Source organism: Mus caroli, chromosome 1 (assembly GCF_900094665.2).
Source record: "Mus caroli chromosome 1, CAROLI_EIJ_v1.1, whole genome shotgun sequence".
In the NCBI taxonomy this organism is placed as follows: Eukaryota; Metazoa; Chordata; class Mammalia; order Rodentia; family Muridae; genus Mus; species Mus caroli.
The window spans coordinates 8,812,386-8,832,014 of record NC_034570.1 but is presented as its reverse complement, the minus strand read 5'-3'; the positions used below and the strand labels follow the sequence as shown (position 1 = coordinate 8,832,014).

At 44.1% G+C, this 19,629-nt stretch overlaps 1 protein-coding gene across 7 annotated transcripts in view; it reads right to left on the bottom strand.

The window, feature by feature from the left end:
• Positions 1-5,859: 5,859 nt before the first annotated feature.
• The window catches only part of Sulf1 (sulfatase 1), a 165,088-nt gene continuing 151,318 nt past the window's right edge, over positions 5,860-19,629 (bottom strand). For 3 of the 7 annotated variants that reach the window (XM_029479758.1, XM_029479769.1, XM_029479767.1), the window contains 4 exons: positions 17,894-18,036; positions 17,677-17,800; positions 15,359-15,392; positions 5,879-7,426 (listed from right to left, as the gene is read on the bottom strand). In XM_029479758.1, coding sequence (XP_029335618.1) covers positions 7,396-7,426; positions 15,359-15,392; positions 17,677-17,800; positions 17,894-18,036 — 332 coding nt within the window. In that variant the 3' untranslated portion in view covers positions 5,879-7,395. Of the gene's footprint in view, positions 7,427-13,628; positions 15,264-15,358; positions 15,393-17,676; positions 17,801-17,893; positions 18,037-19,629 lie in introns of those variants that run through there. The other 4 variants (XM_021155402.2, XM_021155411.2, XM_021155395.2 and 1 more) reach the window with 3 other exon arrangements.

The window sequence follows — 19,629 nt, the reverse complement described above, 5'->3', positions numbered from 1 at the left end:
TACTTGATCATTGAAAATTAAGAAAAATAAGTTGAAAAAAAAATAAAGTGTGTTGGATTGAAATTTGGTTGTCTCTAGATTTTTTTTTTTTTTTTTTTTTTTTTTTTGACAAGAAGCAATGGCACCAGAGTGACCCATATGTCAGCCTGATGCTCAGTGTATCTACAAGCAGAATGTTCTGTGTAGAAATTATTATGACTACAGTTTAAAGAGCCCATTGTAAGCACGTTTTTTCATGAACTTCCTAAGACATTTCTTTTAGGTAGTTTATCATTTATTCAAATTCAACAGACTTTTAGACTGCAGAACTCTGTCCTCAATGTGGCTTGATAGAGGATGCTCACCCACTCCCTCAGTGGCTTCACAACACACTGATAGAATTCTTATCCACACTGCAAGTCCAATATAGCTGTGCTGCTGCACGCCCCTCAGGGATGGAAGGCCAGAGGCCCCTCCTCTGCACTACGAGTTCAAAAAAAGGTTTACCTGGAAGCAACATTCACTGGCCTTCCAGGTTTGCTGAACTTCCTGGGCTCCAAGAAAGAAGGTGGGAGCGAAGGGTGGCATTTTCTGCCTGTTTTTACCACAGAGTGATCTGCAAAGCTGCCCGGGTCTTCTACAGAGTTGCAAATACTGAGAAAGCTTCAGGCAAATGAGTTCCCAAGGGGAGGTTATCAAATGTCTGCCAACAAATTCGTCAAAAGTCCCGCCCCAACCCTGCTTCCAAATGACAAACCCACCCTGTGTTCCAAACAGCCTGGAGCCAGTCTCTGAAACGGAATCAGATGCGCTCAGACCTCACCTGGGTAGGAAAAGCACTGGAACTTCTTTTTTCTTTTTAAATGTACATTTCTTAAAAATTAGTTATGGGGCCCCGTATGACATTTCAATGCATATACATGCCAATGTTTTCCCTTCAGCTCAAGGATATCCAAACTCTTTTCTACCAGGGATCTGAGATATACAGCAAGTGTCAAATAGTTGCCCTACCTTACTACAGAATGTTAGAGGGTGTTCCTCTCAAGCATCGCCTCTTCGCCCTCCCCTGCCCTGCACCCCTCCCAACCTCTGCTGGTCCCCAGAGGGCGCTCTGCTTGTATCACACTAAAGCTCTGGGCTCCCACGTGAGCGAGAACATGTGCTAGTTCTCTCGGTGTCAGATTACACTTAACACGCTGTCCTGCAGGCTCACCAAATACTGCATTTAAATGCTTCTCCCGTCTCACAGGAGTTCTCCTGAATGCGCTGGCATCTGAAACTTCTGGGTGAGAGGCAGGAGGTGAAAGACAGAAACAGCAGCATGAGTCACAGCTGAAGCCCTGAGCCACGGCGGAAGCCCTGAGCAGATATATTTAGTCTGCAGTGAGCACTCTTGATGGAAAAAAAGATGATTGTTCCATTTTGCGCTCCCGACACACCTCATGGTGTGCTGAGAGAGTCACAATGGTCCCACATACCTGGGCTGGTACATGACTTATATGAGTGAGTGGTTGTGCAGCTGGGAGAGCCTCGATTTCGTCCTGCATTGCAGTCACCAGGAAAGCCATTCACACAGATGGGAAGGATGCTGCCACACACTCTAGCTAGTCAGCCTGAGCTAGGACCAAAACTGCTGCCTTCTGCTGGCCTTCTTAGCCCTTCTACAGGGGAACTTCCCTAACTCACAGGTTCAGAATCTGTACCTTCCCTCTCCTCTCTCAACCTGAAGGCCCAAAAAAGCTGGTTCAAGGAACCAGTTTGACTGCAGAAGATTTTAGCAGCTGTTTAAAATGGCTACGGTGTGTGCAGAGTAAGGCAATATGATCTCTCCCCAATTACTACAGTTTCTGTAGCCTGAACGCCCCCACCCGCCCCCGCGTGTATGCACACTCGCATGACATTAAGAAATGAGCAATAGGAAGGGTTATAGACTCTGGTCACTTCATTTCCTTGCTTTAACCCAGCCTTGGAGTTTTAGGTATTATTAAAAAGCATCTAGTTTCTTTTGTTCTTTGTAAAATTGCCAACGAAGTAGAGATGGTCTCCATGGCTCCAGCATGTATGAATCAAAGACATGCTTTTCATTGCACAAAGTCAGAGCAGACCTGGGAGCTGGAGATTTCCTGTACAGCTTTAAGTGTAAGAGCCAACATTTGACACAGTTCCAATTTATGATAGGAACACAAAACAGTAGAGAGCTGAAACTGCACTTGGCTCTACTGTGATGACTCAGGCTCTGAAGAAAGGTCACACTTGCCAAGGATGAAGATATTTTCTTGTCAAATGCGAGCAAGCATGAACAAACTGCAGTGTATGGAAATAAAAATGTCTTTAGCTGTACTCAAGTGCCACCTAGTGTTCATTATGAAAAGCACACTGGGATCCATCCCATAATCAGCCTCCAAACGCTGACACCATTGCATACGCCAGCAAGATTTTGCTGAAAGGACCTTGATATAGCTGTCTCTTGTGAGACTATGCCGGGGCCTAGCAAACACAGAAGAGGATGCTCACAGTCATCTATAGGATGGAACACAGGGCCCCCAATAGAGGAGCTAGAGAAAGTACCCAAGGAGCTAAAGGGATCTGCAACCCTATAGGTGGAACAACATTATGAACTAACCAGTATCCCATGTACCTCATCAGTACCTCAGTACCTGAGGATTCAGGAAGGTTTCTGGTGCAAGGGCTAGGAGACCCAGTAGGAAGCGATATTTTTGGTCATAGTTCACATATCAGGTTGAAATCCCTCACTTTACTGTCTCTGTATGATGTCTCTACTCCCTAACTGTCAGAGTCTAATTTTAAAAGGCCATTCTCTCTTCTTGCATGTACAGCGTCATGTGTCTTGACAGCCCAAGATACTGTGCTGGCAAAGTCTTCGGCAACAGTGTAGGGGAAGGCTAGCTCACTATTCCAATGAGTGCGGTCACAATAGGCTATTTCTTGAGTGTAGGAAGGGCTGGAAAGTCGGAGAAGCCACAGGTGGGCCTTAGAGGACTACTGTAATTCCTAACAGCAGCTTTGAGGGTTGCAGATCCCTCAGAGATGCAGGGTGGAGCACATTTTGTTTGGGGTTCTTACTTGACATCCAAGAATGCATTGTCTACTAACATAAACTTTGTAAACACCCAACAAAATTTGACTCTATTGGGAAATTGAACAGGGCATACCTCCAGCTCTGCCCATACCCTGTTTTTGAGAAGACCAAGATGGCCTCAGGTATAGTTGGAGATTGGTGGTGAATTTTTTATGCAGATGCCAAAATCTGCTCAATTGTGTTGACAGCTGGCAGGAGAATCTAGCAGGGAGGGGTCTTCGAAGGCCACAGATGCTCAGTGGAGAGTCCTGATACCTCCACTGGACAATCTGGGACAAGAAAGCACTTCCACTGAGCCCTTGCCCTTGTTAATCCAAAGCCTTTGTTTGCTTCTGTAAACAATTGTCTTAGAGAGCTTTCCTAAGCTCACATAATGATAAACATTAGAGTTCAAAATGAATTTAGGGTGGCTTTCTTGCTTGTTTCCCAAGCAGGATCCTTCAGTCTCACTATAAAGTTGAGGAAGACCTTGAATGTCTGCTCTTCCTGCCCCTACCTCCGAGTGCTTGGATTGTGGGTTCTTGTTGTCACATCACTTGGGCAGCCCATCCTAAAGTCTGTGTATGTGCGTCACGCACTCTGACACCCGAGCCACACCCAATGTCTTCCTTAATGTCATAACCACTCTTTTTCTTGCCAAAAAGTGCTTTATCTAATGGGACCCTACTACTCTCCCTGTCTTCCCTGTGTGTCCCAGAATGCTTGTATGATGCATACGTGTCGGTTTAAACGGAAGAAGCATGGAACAGCTGGTTCTCTTCATCTTGTAAGTCCATGGCAATCAGGGACCATGGAAGCTGGCTCAGTTCTTTGTGAAGTCATCTTCTTCACAGACCAAAAGATATCCCTGGACAGGCAGTCTCTAAGGATCCCTCCATCTCTTGAAACAGCTTTGAAACAGAGCTCTGCAGACATACGCCCTTTTTGCATGGGGTAGACTGCATAACTATTGACTGAATTATACTGAAGCAGAATCAACAAGTGACCTGGGAATGTTTTACAGGACAGAAAGAAGACACTGCAGCATCTCTGTCATACGTGGAAAGTTTTAAAAAGATGTTGATGGAAAGATAGAGCGAGGAGCACTGAAGCCTAGAAGGTCACAGAGGAAAGGTGGAGGCAAAGAGAGATCTGGCCAGGGCATTCATCACTCGTGGAGCCACACAGACTCCCTTTCATATACACAAATTACTTTCACTGTTTAAAAAAGAAGCATGAGCCGGGCGTGGTGGCGCACGCCTTTAATCCCAGCACTTGGGAGGCAGAGGCAGGCGGATTTCCGAGTTCGAGGCCAGCCTGGTCTACAAAGTGAGTTCCAGGACAGCCAGGGCTACACAGAGAAACCCTGTCTCGAAAAACCAAAAAAAAAAAAAAAAAAANAAGCATGAACCAAAGATGCATGAACACAATGCCCTCAAAACTTGTTTGCTGTTGATGAGGCTTTGTGTTGATTCCTCAAGGACCAAAATGGGCAAGTCTTTGAATAGTTTGCTATTTCCCCCCTTTCTTTCTTTTAACCTCTAATCTAGACCTTTCACACACTCTTAATTTCTTATCTGAAGGTCATTTCAAGAGATTTTTCACAAAAGGATTTGGGATTTGTCATAACAAATATGTGAGGTCTTGGTTAGGCTTGCCTCAAAGCTCCTAGTTCCCTCTTAACTCTAAGGCGCTGTTCATGGGCATAGACTTTCGATTTTTTCACTATGCTGTAGATGGAACTTTGGGCCTTTGCGGCTTTCTCGGGTTGTATACAGAGATGCTCTGTCTCGTCCTCTGGGGCTGCAGCAATGAGACAAAGTCAGAAAGATACTAGCAGGGAGTGGTCCACAACACATGGATTGTGGGGGCAGTTTGACAAGAATGCTTACCACTTAGTCATGTAAGGTGAGAATTAGTCTATAGCTAACTTGGAAGTAACGTGTGACCCCCACAAGCTGGCTGAAGTTCATTTCTCTGAAACGAGTAACAAGTTTCAACACCTTTTATTTCCAGAAATGTTGCTTCTAGACTTTCCTGAAGCCAGAATTGTTTTATAAAAAGTATCACAGAGTATTACATAGGATTTAAAAAAAAAGGGCATAGTATGCCTCCTAATATCTTAATCTCTTCACACAGCACATCAGTCAGGACCATAAATATGCTCACTGTGTCACTCAGCAGATGGCATCCGCATCTGAGAAATGGCTGGTTAGGTTTAACAGACTCTATGGTAAAAGACTTAAAATCAGCAAGGACTCAACTACACCACATTAAGTTTTCTTGAAAAGTGTTTACTTGAAACACTTAAAGAAAAATATAACTCATCTACATGTTTGAATTATCTAGAAGGAAAAACAAAACCACCATCGAGCTAAACAACAACAGCAAGACCTTGTGAAGTTGAAGGAGACACTGAAAAGTCTCAACGAGGTAATCCTTCGACTGGTCTCTAAAAGTCCAACAGAAACAGGGTGAGCTCAAGAATACAGATTTTCAAAAGCAGTTTTGAACTATGTCTTAGAAAACCAGAGCTTGGCGAAAGTTTTAAAAATATTAACGTAACACAATGTTTGTGAAGTTAGCCTCTGTTTTGGTGCACTTAAACTTTCCAGCATTTGTGATTTTAGTTTATCAAAATTGTCTTATAGAATAATAAAACTACACATATGTTTCCAATGCTTACGCTCACTGATAAAACCGAGAAAGACTGAAGGCAAACAGCCTTTGTCCTGTTCCTTCGTTCAAGAGGACACCTGAGCGTCAGCAGTATGAGCGTCTATCTAGCAAGCACAGAGAGAGCAGGCCATTCTTGCTTTATTTATTGCTTATTCCCTCAGGATTTATTTCTTACCACCAACATTGTGAGCCATGCCTTTCTGCTAATCAAGTTTAGCACGTCGAGGTAAAATACATGCAATGGTTCCTGGGAAAAGCGTATGCTAAACAATATGTGATCCATACTGTGTGTCCTTGCCGGGGGGGGGGGGTCTATTCCTTTGTCCTTCCTAGGACAAAGCATGTGACTCTGATAAGCCTGTTTAAAAGAAAAATAATAACACTACCAACCAAGCAGACACAGTATTCCAAACTCAAAGTGCAAAATCATTGAACCAAAGACGATGATGTTGAAAAATTCCAGTGGTTAGAAACAAATTCAAACTTCACTATGCAGGCAGGGAAGATATGCTGACAGACTCACCAGGGGCGTCACACTTGTAAAACTTACAAAGGCACAATTCTAGCCATTTTGACTGGATAGACTTTATAGACTCATGTCCCTACTATATTCAAAAGATAATACTGTTTTAGTACCAAAAACAAAGCATCAAAACAGAAAATGTGCCCCCACCTCTCCCTTCTTGGTAAAAGAGCAAGTTACAATGAGTCTGTGTGAGCATTGCCCACACACGTGCACGAGTGTCTGCTGTGCAAGTGTGCCCAGGGAGGGGGGTGGGGGTGGGGGCTCAGAATGTTGGCAGTCATGATTGCCACCACTAGTTTACTAATCAAAACATGGAAAGAAATATTATGTTAGGCAACATCTAATCTAAGCAGAGATGACTGGAGCGGAGGCACTGCCTTCGAGATTTGGTAGCCACTCCTTTGTATCACTCTGCCCCATCTTGGCCAACATTCTCTCCGTGTGGCTGGAGTGAAGAGGCTGCTCCACACGGGACACATCGAACTCCCGATGAACCGTAGTTCTGTCAGAGTGGACAAGAGGATGCAATTGATCTTCAAAAGCATCCTTCTCTGTCTCCACATCCTGGGAACATTTTTGTTGGTGCTGACTGGTGAGCTGCTGCCCAAGATGAGACTGGGGCAGCAGCTCTGTCATACCATTGCCACTGACGACGTCACCTTCAGGATGATGCAGCTCCTCCCATCCTATCTGCTTCTCAGTTTTTCTCCAGTGTTCAGAATTCAAATGATTCACTTCTGGAATGTCATTATCCCATTCAAGTTTTCTCTCTGGACTTAACGTTGGTCTGTTCAGATGCAGGGTTTGGAGGTTGACTGGCAAGGTCAAAGGAGGTGTTTCCCCAACCACATGACTTGGGTCTTCACCTGATTCTGCAGAAGCCATCTCTGCCGGCACCAAGGGCTCAGCAGAGGTGACCAGGAAGTCACCACTTTGTGTGGTTGGAGTCCCATTTGCTTTGTTTGGATCAGGGTGACTGTTCAGCAGTGCAAAGGCTCTGTAGACAGCCCTCAGGTAGTTAGTCCAGTCCTCCAGACTCAGTCTAGGGTTAGATCTGTACTCATCGATGTCGCTTGCACCAGATAACTCCTCCAGGCCTTGCCAGTTGGTGTCTGAAGTAACATTGGACTGACTAACCTTCCCATCCATCCCATAATTGTCCTCTGTGAGAAGAGAAACCAAGAGACCTCGTTAGTGCAACAAAACATTTTTGACTCAACCGGATGAGCCATGTAAATATTCTATAAATTGATTTGAAATGTAATAATGGAAAGTATTCTCTCCTAGAATTTGAATGTTGAGCGATCTTTATATACAAAGGTGACAGAAGGACAATGAAAATCAGAGAAAGGGGAGACTGGGGTCAGTTGGTGAAGTGTTGCACAGCATGCACAAAAGCCTGGGTTTCATGCCTAGAGCATGTAAAGCCAGCTACACACCTACTACACACTCAGTGGATTGAGGCAGGAGAATGAGAAACTCAGCACCACCTTTGACAACACAGAGCATAGTGTGATGTGGTAATAGGAGTGGCACTGTTCTGCCTTGTGCAGGGACAGCTTCTGCCTCGTGCAGGGAAAGCGTGCTCATTGGGCTCGCTCAGCTCCTCAGTGTGAGAACAGTCAGTCACAGGACAACGACATTTATACAAATCAGGTTCCAGGTAACAGATAGACTGCACGATATTTTAATATAATAGGCAAATTCTCAGTGGAGTATCTTTATTTTGTATTTCTTGGTACTCAGTACAAAAACAAATCTTAAGCGCTGCAAGTGAGCGGCTCAGGGATGTTTCTTCATATGCATGGTCCTGCATGGATGCATGCTCCTGGAAGCCACTGTGTGAACAGGTTTTACATGTGCACAGAGCACACCAGCTTTCTTTCTGACAGTACAACACTGGGCTCAGATGAAATTTAGAAAAGGGGACCCTAGATTAGTGAGATGAATTCTTCATAAAGCTAGGCAGCAAATTGATACTATACAAAAGCCACACCTTAGATGAAACCATAATAGAGATGTCTGTGATCTTCGGGTCACCTGTAAGCTGGAAAAAAGACCAGATTCGAGACCCTGGCAAAGTTGTGAACCCCACTTTGGTACCAGCCTTGGTGAAAATGTAGGGAAGAGAAGTGGAGACAAAGCTAAAGTTGATTTAAAGTGGGCTGGGAGGAAATGCCGCGCTGTGCCTGAGTCCCAGTGAGTCATGACCTTGACAGTGCAGGCGGGCACTGGGAGGGATTCAAGCTGGCAGGTGTTGGAGTGATGCTCCAGGGAGAAAGGAGACAAGAAAAGGAGAAGGACATGAGTGGGAGAGGAAGAGGGAAGTAAAAGGGAAGACATTTCAAGTCGATGGGAGGGCCCATGACTTCCCCCAAACCCTAGCCCTTAGTAATCCATTGGTAAGATTATACTATATTGAGTTATAACTAACAGGAAAGACACTCCTCCCCCAACCCAGAAATCTTGTAAACTCTCCAAATTAGTGAGATAAAAGCAAACTACTTCTACATAAAATCACTGTAAAAGAAAATACAAAACAAGAACTTTAAAAAAGTATTCCGGTGAAAATGTCCCCTCCCCTCCCCTCCAAATAGATCATGAACTGAGAGAACCCATAGAGCGGCCATGCTGGGTGACCAGGCATTGAGGGCGTGAAAGCATCTGCAGTAAGAAAATCAAGTTGGTAGCAAGAATCCCACAGCCAGCCAAGCTCTCCTTCAGGTCCCAAGGCTGTAGAAAAACAGTTTGAAACCACGGGAAAACAAGGGCAACTTTTTAAAGGAATGAAACCCTTATCTTCATGAAGAAGACAGCACAGAAGTCCGAATAAGCAAGGGTGTTTACTGGAGCATCATTGGAGCCGCTAAGAGACCTGGAGGACGAGCTATGTGCATGACAGGAGTGGACAGGGCAGGGGTTGCATTAACGTGGAGGTGGTCCAAGTCTGTTGTATTCTTAGACCTTTCCAGTTATGTAGAGATGACAAAGGCTGTTCTGAAGGACAACCAGGGAGGTAAAGAGTGCGGATGGTCACAGGGAAGATGTTCCCAGTGCAAGAAGGTTCTGTGCACAGCTGGCAGATGGACTGCAAGAGATCAAGGTGTCTCACGGATCTGGACAGAAATCTTGAGAATGAGCTTCTAGTCCTACACGTACATGGAATGTTCGAAAAATCAAAGGTTTGAGACAGAAAGCACTGTATATATAATCTCATAGCCAGGGAAAACTTTCTGCTTCTTAGGGCAGTCTCCCTCCTTTCCTCCCTCTCTCCCTCCCTCCTTCATTTCTTCTTTTATTTTTCAAAAAGGGAAGAAAACCCTGTATTTCAAGACAGGATTTCTCTGTGTCACGCTGGCTGTCCTAAAACTGGTTCTCTGCAGACCAGGCTGACCTCCAAACTCAAAGAGATTCGCCTGCCTCTGCTTCTGGAGAGCTGGGATTAAAGGCTTGCACCACACCATTCAGCTGCTAGTTCACAGTTTCAATGGATACCTTGTATCAAGTAGACACAGCCTGGTGCATAGCATACTCAGAGTCTTCATTCCACAGGGAACTGGCTTGAGAAGTTAGTGCTTCTGCTGTGTGAGGCAATGAAAGAAGAAAGACCTGAAGAACTCCTTATACACTGTCACCTCAAGCACGGGAGGCGAACAGAGGGTCCTCACTGGGTGGCTTTCAAGCTATATAAAGAAGAGCGAGCAGGGAAGATGTTGGGGCAACTGTGCAATTAATTCCTCAGGTCACCGAGTCTTCTCTTCATCTGCCTTCCAGATGCAAATGCTTAATAACTGCTCAGGAAGCAACTTGCTGAAGGTGATCTGGCAGGGATAGAAAACTGAAACAGAGCCCTTTCCACCAAAAAAGTTATTAAAAACCACTTGGTAAGGGAGCATCTGGTCCATATGGTTTCTCGGGAAGATGCTGCCCACCTACAGTCCCGATGCTCTCCAGACTGTTCTAGGAAACAGAAAGGAAGAGGAAATATGTGTGAAGAAAGTTTAACAGAATAGAGTAAGGCAGAACACTGGCTCCCTTCACCCTCAGAGATGTCCACATCGAAATCTGCAGAAGCTGTGGGCATCGCTTTAGGAGGCAAAAGGGATCTTGCAAGTGTGGTCAAGTCATGTGTCTCAATAGCGCAATGTTCAGGTGAAGCCAGGATAATCAATGGGGTCCTTTGGGAAGGAGATGGAGGTGGAGAGGCAGGGTAGCTAGAGCAGGAGATATGACCCTGGAATGTACAGGAGAGAGATGGAGGGAGAGAGAGGAAGAATAGACACTTATGCTGCTGGCTTCAAAGACGAGACAGCAAACAAGGAATAGATGTCACTTAAACCACAAAGGTCTCTGAAGCCCTGAATGAATGCAAATCTATAGATACCCTAATCTGAGGCCAGGAAGAGTCATTTTAGACCTCTTGTCTCTAGAAACTTAAGTGAGTAATTGCATGTTGTTTGGAGATGTGCAGCAAACTGCTACAAAACTCTATTTGAAGAGTCGTACTGGCACCAGCAGTAGGAAGACTATAGGCAGATACTGCTCGTAAATGTAAGTCCCTTATAATTACTAGTGAAAAGAATTCCATGTTCTACTAGAAAACCATGCAAAGTGACCCAAAAGAATTTAGTCTGGGAATAAAAGGGTTTCTTGATGGGGTTTGGTCTGTTGCCATGTATTGAATTGTTAAATTCTGTATCCCAAGATCTAGTTGTCCCAAGACAAGCGAATTTCCATGTATGCCAGCTTTTTTTTTTTTTTTTTTTTTTTTTTTGTGCAAACCTTGATCCTGAATTTAAAAACTATTGGCTAAATAAAAATGGGTACAGCCAATTACTGGAGGGATTAGAGGTAGTCAGTTACCTGGCTGGGGGTCTCAGGTAGGGATGGCGAGGAAGGAAAAAGGGAGGAGAGAGAGAAGGGGCTCAGGGGAGGAGAAGATGTGAACCAGCAACGTGTGCCCAGTGAAATGTCCTCCCAGGACACCAGACTGCTGGCACAAAAATAACCCAGGAGGATTCAAACAGCAAGGATTTGGGGTAAACAGCTGTAGAAGTAGCCAGTCCAGCAGTTAGAAAAATAGATTAGGGGTAAACTCCAGTAGTTGCCAAAGCCAAATAAATAAACCATAGTCTGAGTCTCCTTGTTTTGTAAACCAGACGAGGATAAGTTTAAATAAAAATTTCCACATTATCTTATTTTTAAGCAGATCTATTAGTATAATGTAACTTATTAATATCTACAGAGAAAAATTATCTGAGCATCCTATAGATGTAGTTTGGCAACTTCAGTTCTCACAATGGCAACAGCACTAGCAAAGATGGTTACTTCCTTAGCACGAAGATGCTCCACATAACTTGGTTTCAGAGTTTATCTCTCTCCCAATGTGATACACTAAAAGCACCTTGTTAGGATCAAGGACAAAGTGAAATCACACTGGAAGAATTAGTCCACTCCGGAGACATTTTCACATCGGAAAAGGATGGACCTGATACATAGACAGCTTTGTAGCTATTATGTACGTTTCAAGTTCAGATCTTCTGTCCGCTTTCCAGATCTCTCAAAAAACAAAACAAAACAAAACAAAACAAAACAAAACAAAACAAAACAAAACAAAACACTGGTACCCAGAATTGGCTGCTTCTGCATGTTGGGTGGCAAAAATATAAGATGACACTGGACATATTTCAGGGCATCAAGCAATGGGATATTCAAGAACAATGGGGAACTTCCAAGAATCACATCATAGAAATCTTAAAGGGGCACTAGTGACCAATTCAGGGCTATTTTGGCCATAACAATAGTGATAGAGGAAAAAGGAAAAGCTTTGCTCTATCCCCATACAAATGGCTGCATAGGTGAGGAGGGCAGCCAGCTCTTCATGGTAGAACATGACTTCAGAAACACAAGAGAAATGGTGGAGCTGGGAAAACATCCATCTGCAGCCATCACATTAATAATGAGGAACTGAAGGCTGGAGTGGAGCTGAGCAAGAAAGTCCTCACTCCAACACCAGATCAAACAAGCACAATGAGTGATCAGCAAAATATCACAACTGCCAGCCACACCTGGTTGGCTGACTGCATTATTGAGCAGACTAGGAACTGTATAGTGGGCTAGCCTAGCAAACAACACATTAGCTACAATGCAAGGATCCAGAGACGGTATCCCAAAGCACAGACAGCACTGGGTTTTTTTTGTTTGTTTGTTTTGGTTTGGTTTTGGTTTTTTGAGACATGGTTTCTCTGTGTAGCCCTGGCTGTCCTGGAGCTCATTTTGTAGACCAGGCTGGCCTCGAACTCAGAAATCCGCCTGCCTCTGCCTCCCAAGTGCTGGGATTAAAGGCGTGTACCACCATGCTCGGCTGACAGCACTGTTTTTATAATAGACCTGTTCCAAATAGACAGCTCCTGTCTTGTTGTGAGAACTCAGGACGATCATCAAGTCGAGAGGCAACTGGCTTCATAATGTCATGACCAACAGTGGAAAGTTAAGAAACTGTTCCAGTAGAGATGACACCCAAGAAAGGTGACAATTTATATGATTCTGGATTGAATCCTGGACCAGAAACAAACACTATAAACATGACGTTATTGGAACATTTGGCAACATGTGGCCTATGAATGTGGGTTAGATAACGGCACTGGCTGATATTGATGGCCTGATTTTAGGTAGTGTGAAACAGTCAGTGCAAGAATTTTCTTGGGAAGCACAGAGTAAAACACTTCTACACAAAGGGATACGATGACTGCAAATGACTCAGAACTGAAGAAGAAGCTGTGTTGTATGAGAAAGAGGCAATGAGAGGTAAGACGCAAACAGGGTGAAATGTCTTGGAGCTATCCCAATAGGCTTTCTATAAATGCCAAATTATATGAAGACAGAACATAGTTACTAGATATTAGGGCAGTGATGTATCCTGGTTGATGGGGTTCTGGCCTAGCAGATACAGGAGCCCCAGGTTCAGTCTCCAGCATCATATAAACACGGTGTGGTAGAGTGTGCCCATAATCTTAGCACTTAGAGGAAGAAATAGGAAGACTGATGAGAAATGCAAGGTTGTCTTCTGGGATCACTAATTGATGAGTTCAAGGTGAGCTTGGGCTAGGGCTGCTAATCATCCAGGCCTGGCCTCTGACACTTCTCAGCGCCCAAAACCAGACTTTTCTATTGGGCTATTTATTTGGAGAGCAAACACGTGGCTGGCTTTGTTATGAAAAGCAAATCTCTAGAATAAATGGAAAGGATTTCAAGTTACAGATAAGTCTCACCTCACCCTGGAAACAAGAAGGCCATGAAACTGTGAAGAGGATTTCCAAAATACACCTTGGTTTCAAGCCGAGTCACAATCTGAATGACATTTGTAAAATATATTGGTTTATGTTTAAGATTGAAGGCCACACACTGTTCCCTCTCAGAGACTGCTTCATTTTTGCAAGTTGCTTTGCATCCTGTATTCTGTTTACTAACAAATGCTGTCACTCCCTGAACCTTGTTACACAGCAAGCACGAACACAGCAAGACTGGAATTAGAACTTTGGCAGCCTGGCATTACCATGGAGATGAACAACTATGCCACCAACAACCATCTTCACCAATAGCTATTGCTCTGGGGGAAGAGGCATCAAAAACCCAGTGTGGACGGAGGCTCGTGGCCTAGAGGATTCAGTGAACAGGACCAGGCAGCCGACCTGCACTATAGAGCTGCCATGGGCTGCTCAGAAGCCCCGGACACACTGGGCTCTTAGCCACGTTGCCAAGACCTCTTCTTGGACATCACAGCACGGCAGCACAAGTGATGTTCATGTACAAAGGGAAACAGAAATGCCAGCCAGAACTGTGATCCTTCTTCACATGGCATCACAGTCAGAGTTTATGCCTTTGACACAGGATTGTTGGCATCACAAGGCACCCTGATCATACCTCTCACCTCCTCCACCAACCTCCCGGGCCAGCGGGTCACATGCTTTAGAAGCAGCTCATTGCTTCAGAGATGCTAAATGGCATCAGGCAAGGTGGCAGAGAGACAGAAAACAAAGCCAGGATACTGGGGCCATTTTCCTGTCATTCCTCCATCCTCCATCTGCCCCTATACCATGCCATGTTCTTTTCCTTCTTTTGCTTCTCTGAGAAGGTATCAGTGTGGATAGTGCCAAACAATTCACACTGTTTTGATAGGAAGTGGCAGCTTAAGTGAGCTCGTTGACTGGAGTCTAACACACCAAAGCATCAATGTCCCTTTGGCACCGACAGTGAGGACAGCACCCCCACCCCCACCCCCACCTTCAAACTGACACATTTCAGATAAATTCTCTGAAGCTGAAGCTCAGGGTAGGAAAACAGCAGTGGGCAATCAGTGGACAAGCTTCCAGGTGTATGACCTTCTTCATGTGGGAGAGAAGGATGAGGGCTCTTAAGGGGTAAGGCTATCATGATGAGGGCTATGTATGAAGTTTCATGTGTTCACTCTGTTCCGGTGTATTCTGGGAACTTCCGGTCTGACCCGGAACACCCTGGCACCTTCTCTCTGTCCCTCTCACCCTTGTGAGCCCTCCTTATGAAAATTGCTTTTGCCACCAAAACTGACTAATGACTGTTCACATGGAAATTCTTTGTTCCCTCTGACTTAGGCCTCATAGTGCGTGCTATCAAAATTTTCCTTAGTCCTCTTTAAAAGTATTATTTTTCTTAGATGGAAATAATATTCTTAGATGTAAAAAAAAAAACCCCACTTAGTCCCATGCAGCCTCTCTGCCCAACTTTGTAAACAAAATGAAGCAAAATCCCTGCTGCCCCAGAGGCCACTCCCCCTTTCTGGTCATGCATTCCTTGCTTTAAAGCGGCAAGCAAACAGGCATGCGCATGCGCAGGAGAGAGTCCATGCTCAGAGGCATCTCGTGGGGGTCGATGCGTTGATTGACAGCAGAATGAAGGGCCAGGAGCAGGGACTCGGTGGGAAGGAGGGCACTGTTAGAACACACATGCACCACGACCTATGCTCTGTGCAAGATGGTAAGAAACAGAAACTAGTTGAAATGATGGATCATGCAATTATGGGAAAGAAGCTGCTGAAAATTTAAAAAACGTGTGAATACCTGTGCGGGTCATAGTTTCCTCCTTCTTTAGCTCCTGACATAGGAAAATACAAGAGGAATTAGTTAGCTTTAGAACTCATAGAACTTTCACTATGCAGTTTCCACGAATACATCTAAATCCTAGAAAGAAACAGACTGTGTTAAATACAGGCAGCATTGAAATCCATCGGAGATGGTCTTATTTATTAGTCTCAGAAGGATTGAGTTCTGAGAATAAAAAGGTTTAAGGTAAAAAACAAAACATGGAAAAAGAAAAAAAATGGATTACAATGAGAAAGCAGAGAGAGAGAGAGAGAGAGAGAGAGATTCCAGAAGTTCATGTAATTCTGAGTAAGTCTTTAAAGTGCACAGCACAGCAATAAGGTGGCCTGACCTGGCCTGCCACTTGCCCATTGAGGTTCCTGTCAGAGTGTCACAGTGAAGTTGTTAAGTCATCTCCGATGAGGTAAGGAGCCATATTCTTTTGGGGACTGAGAGCGTTGTGTAATATTTCTAGGGCCTCTACTAGTTTGCAGTAGATCCCAGGTCTACACAAGGTGGTATTCTCCCACCCCCTTCATCTCTGGTTTTCTTTCTTTGATTTCTGAGAAAGGTCAGTATAAAAGCAGGATATTTCCAAAGCTTTAAGCTGAACAGAGTAAGCAGCCAAAAATACCACTTTGCAGGCATGCTTCTTGCCTGACTAATTTCCCTAGGTGTTAATGGGGAATCGAGGTAAGATTCTCATGGGCCTCTCTTGAAGGATACCCACTGCTTAATATGGGATCCTACAGAGGTGGGAATGACCAGCAAGTAGGTTGATCTTTTTGGGAGAAGAACCTCACTTCTCCCTTCAAGGCTATGATCCCCCATGAATTCTACGCTTCAACACTCGGTCCCCACTTGGATAGGCAATCTGGGGAGGTATTGAACCCTTGGGATGTCACTGGGGATAGGCTCCGAGCATTTACAGTCTCACCTCACTTTCTGTTTTCTGTCATTTGCTTGCGGTTGAGTTTCCTGCTCCAACCAGCTTGCCTACCATTTGCTATCATGTTCCCCTATAATGATGGGCTCTTACCCCCTTGGAACTGTGAATGAAAACAAACTCTTTTTTCCATAACAAAAGGGCTGTTGGTTTGATTGCTGGGGATGCTGGCTCTACACAGGACCCGCAGAGCACAGGTTGAGACTTGAATGTACTAAATGTTGTGTTTTTCCATCTGGATGGGGAAAAGCGGTTCATTGGTTAAGAGTGTATCCTGGTTGGTTAAGTGCTCCTCCAGGGGACAGGAGTTTGCTTTCTTGTGTCATATCTGGTGGCTTGCAGTTGCCTGTAACTCCAGCTCTAGGAGATGATGACACTCTATCTGGGCCTCTTTTAGCACAGCACTCATGTGCACAAACTCAGATACAGACACAGACCTGTGCACATAATTAAGACCAGAGTGGGGGCAGGGGCAGGGTTCTTGCATCTGTGTCAGGCATTGTGACTTATACCTATAGTCTTAGCATCTGAGAGATTGGCCACACTATGCACAGTAAGAAGTGTCACAAAAGGTATGGGGCTCCTGGAAACTGCTTTTCAATGCCAGTGACTTCGGCTTATCATCCTGTAGGAATGTCAGAGCCATCTCCAGTTCTTTTTCTTTCTCCTTTTCTGTGAATTGCTGACATTTACACTTCTATAGAAATGTACAGACGACAACTTTTTTCCTTAGCAAGGCACAGGTTGAACAAATAGTTCAAAGAACCACATCTATATAAGCCCAAGGAGAAAGATTCAGGCACACATAGCAGAATAGGGTCAGAACATCTACCCACAGCCAATTCAGACTCCAAGTTAATGAGCTTCCTAAATATTTTCTATTTTCAAATGGGCTATAGTGGCAAAAAAGATAGATGTCCCTTGTCTTGGGCAGGTATGCAGGTGAAGGTGGAGGGGACAGATGATGGCAGGCAGAAGCAGGATACCATGTGTCTAACACATAACTGTAAGAAGAGCTTCTGCTGTCCTCAGGACTGTTCAGGGCAATGACAAGGACTCATCAAAGCCTCAACCTAACGTTCTCATAGAAGCTTCTGTCAAAACCCAAGACTTTCTGATAGAATACACAGACACATGAAAGGAAACCCTTACTCAGTAATTTTAGTTCCCTGTGACTGCACCTAGAGGGAGAGACTTAGAGATCAAATTATGTTTGGATCTGTTTACAGAGTTTCTCATAAACATATAGTTCAAGTACCCTAAACTATACACTTATAAATGGAAATGTTTCAAATGGAGAAATAGTGATAATACAAAGACTTTTCTAAATGGAAGTAACGTATTTTCTTACCAATGTCCAGGCTCTTGGGTCTTGGGTTGCACTGTTTATACCCTTGGCAGCTTCGGAGCTCCATCAGCTGTATGTGTAGCTGATTTAAGATGCTCCGTTCTACTGTGTGTACTGTATTTGTGAGCTGTAGATAAAGAAGACAGGACAATGGACTGCAGCACCTGTCTGGTTATCTTGTTCCCAACCACCCTCATCAAATGAAAACATATTGTCTTACCTGATAAGGATCCGTATTCATGTCAAAATATTCCAGAAAGCCAGTAGCAAACTCACAAAACAGGAAATTGTGCGTCTCGTTGACTGTACGCAAACACCAGTAGGTATTGTTGTTAGAACTTGTGCATGCACAGAAAGATCCCACTGTTGGAGAAGAGCGAAGAACAGCACAAAGGAAAGAATGAGAAGGCCTCATAAACTGGCTATGTCAAGATTTCTCTACAAGCTTCATGGTTTCTGTCTTCTAAGTGCTGAGATTGGCTGTCAATGACAAGTACATCCTTTCCGTCACACAAGCTGGCTGTGAAATCTGAGAATGCAAGGGGTCATAGAGGCTGAAGAGCAAGGTCAAGTGTTAGGCCACTAAGTAAGTTACCCTCCCTAACTCTTGATGGTAGTGTCCTCCAAAACTGGGCAAGTGCCTGGAGTATCGGGAGAAGAGTACTAGAGATTCTATTTGTGGTTATTTTTATCCTTTCTGGAAGAGGAAAACATAGTTGTTTCATAAAGCAACAGAATTAGTGCCTTTGCTTTGTCTCAGAGCCACACAGCCAGTGTCACAACCACACATGGAGGGACAGTCTTAGATAAGGGTGGAGCCCAGCTTGATGGAGTTGAAGAAAATGTCATTTGTAATTACAGATGACCCTCTCCAGCACTGTTCTTGTATACAAGAGCATGCATGTATGTATGCATGTGTGTACAGCTTTTTCTATTCTCACCTCAGTTCTCAGATAATGACTCTGAGACTTAATATTTATTAATAAATGACTAGCCATAGCTTGGGCTTGTTTCCTGACTAGCTCATAACTTATATAGCCCGTTTATTTATTTATTTATTTATTTATTTATTTATTTATTTATTTATTTTTTATGTGTGCCATATGGCTGGTTACGTCCCCTCAGTTTCAGGGACTTCTTAGAGTCAGGGTGACAAATCTTCCCACTTGATGATCTCCCAGCACTCCTCTCTCTATCTGGATGCTCACACTCTAACCCTGCCTCAGCTTGATGGACATCAGCTTGTTATGGACGGATGCTGCTTCTACACACTACACAAGAGAGTCTATGCTCGTGTGTGTAGGTGCACATGTGTATGCATTAGAGTACAGAGAGCAACTTTGGGTGACAGTTACCTTGATTTTTGAAACAGGATCTCTCTTTAGTCTGGAACTCCCTAAAGCAGTCTACACTGGCTGGCTACAAGCCCAGTGGAGCTGCCTGTTTCGATCTCCCCAGCAATGACATTGCAACCTTGTTTACCTAGCCTAGCATTTTATATGGGTCCTGGGATGAATTCAGGTCTTAATGTTTACATGGCAAACACTTTACTGGTTGAATTTCCCCAAGACCTCTCTACTGTATTTTAATGTGCAGTGAGATTTGACTGTCAATATCTTTTGCATATAGGCTCCCTCGCTAGCTTTTAGAAAGTATTTAAGAAACATCAAATTTTAAAACAACCCATTTGCTCTTTTTGTTAAAATGTATGTGTGTGTGTGTGTGTGTGTGTGTGTGTGGTGGTAATGGTGGGGCTTCATAATGTACTTTTTAGCAAATATTTCTTTTTTTTTTTTCACTGTTTTTTTTTTTATTACATATTTTCCTCAATTACATTTCCAATGCTATCCCAAAAGTCCCCCATACCGCCCCCCCACTTCCCTACCCTCCCATTCCCATTCTTTTGGCCCTGGCATTCCCCTATATTGGGGCATATAAAGTTTGCAAGTCCAATGG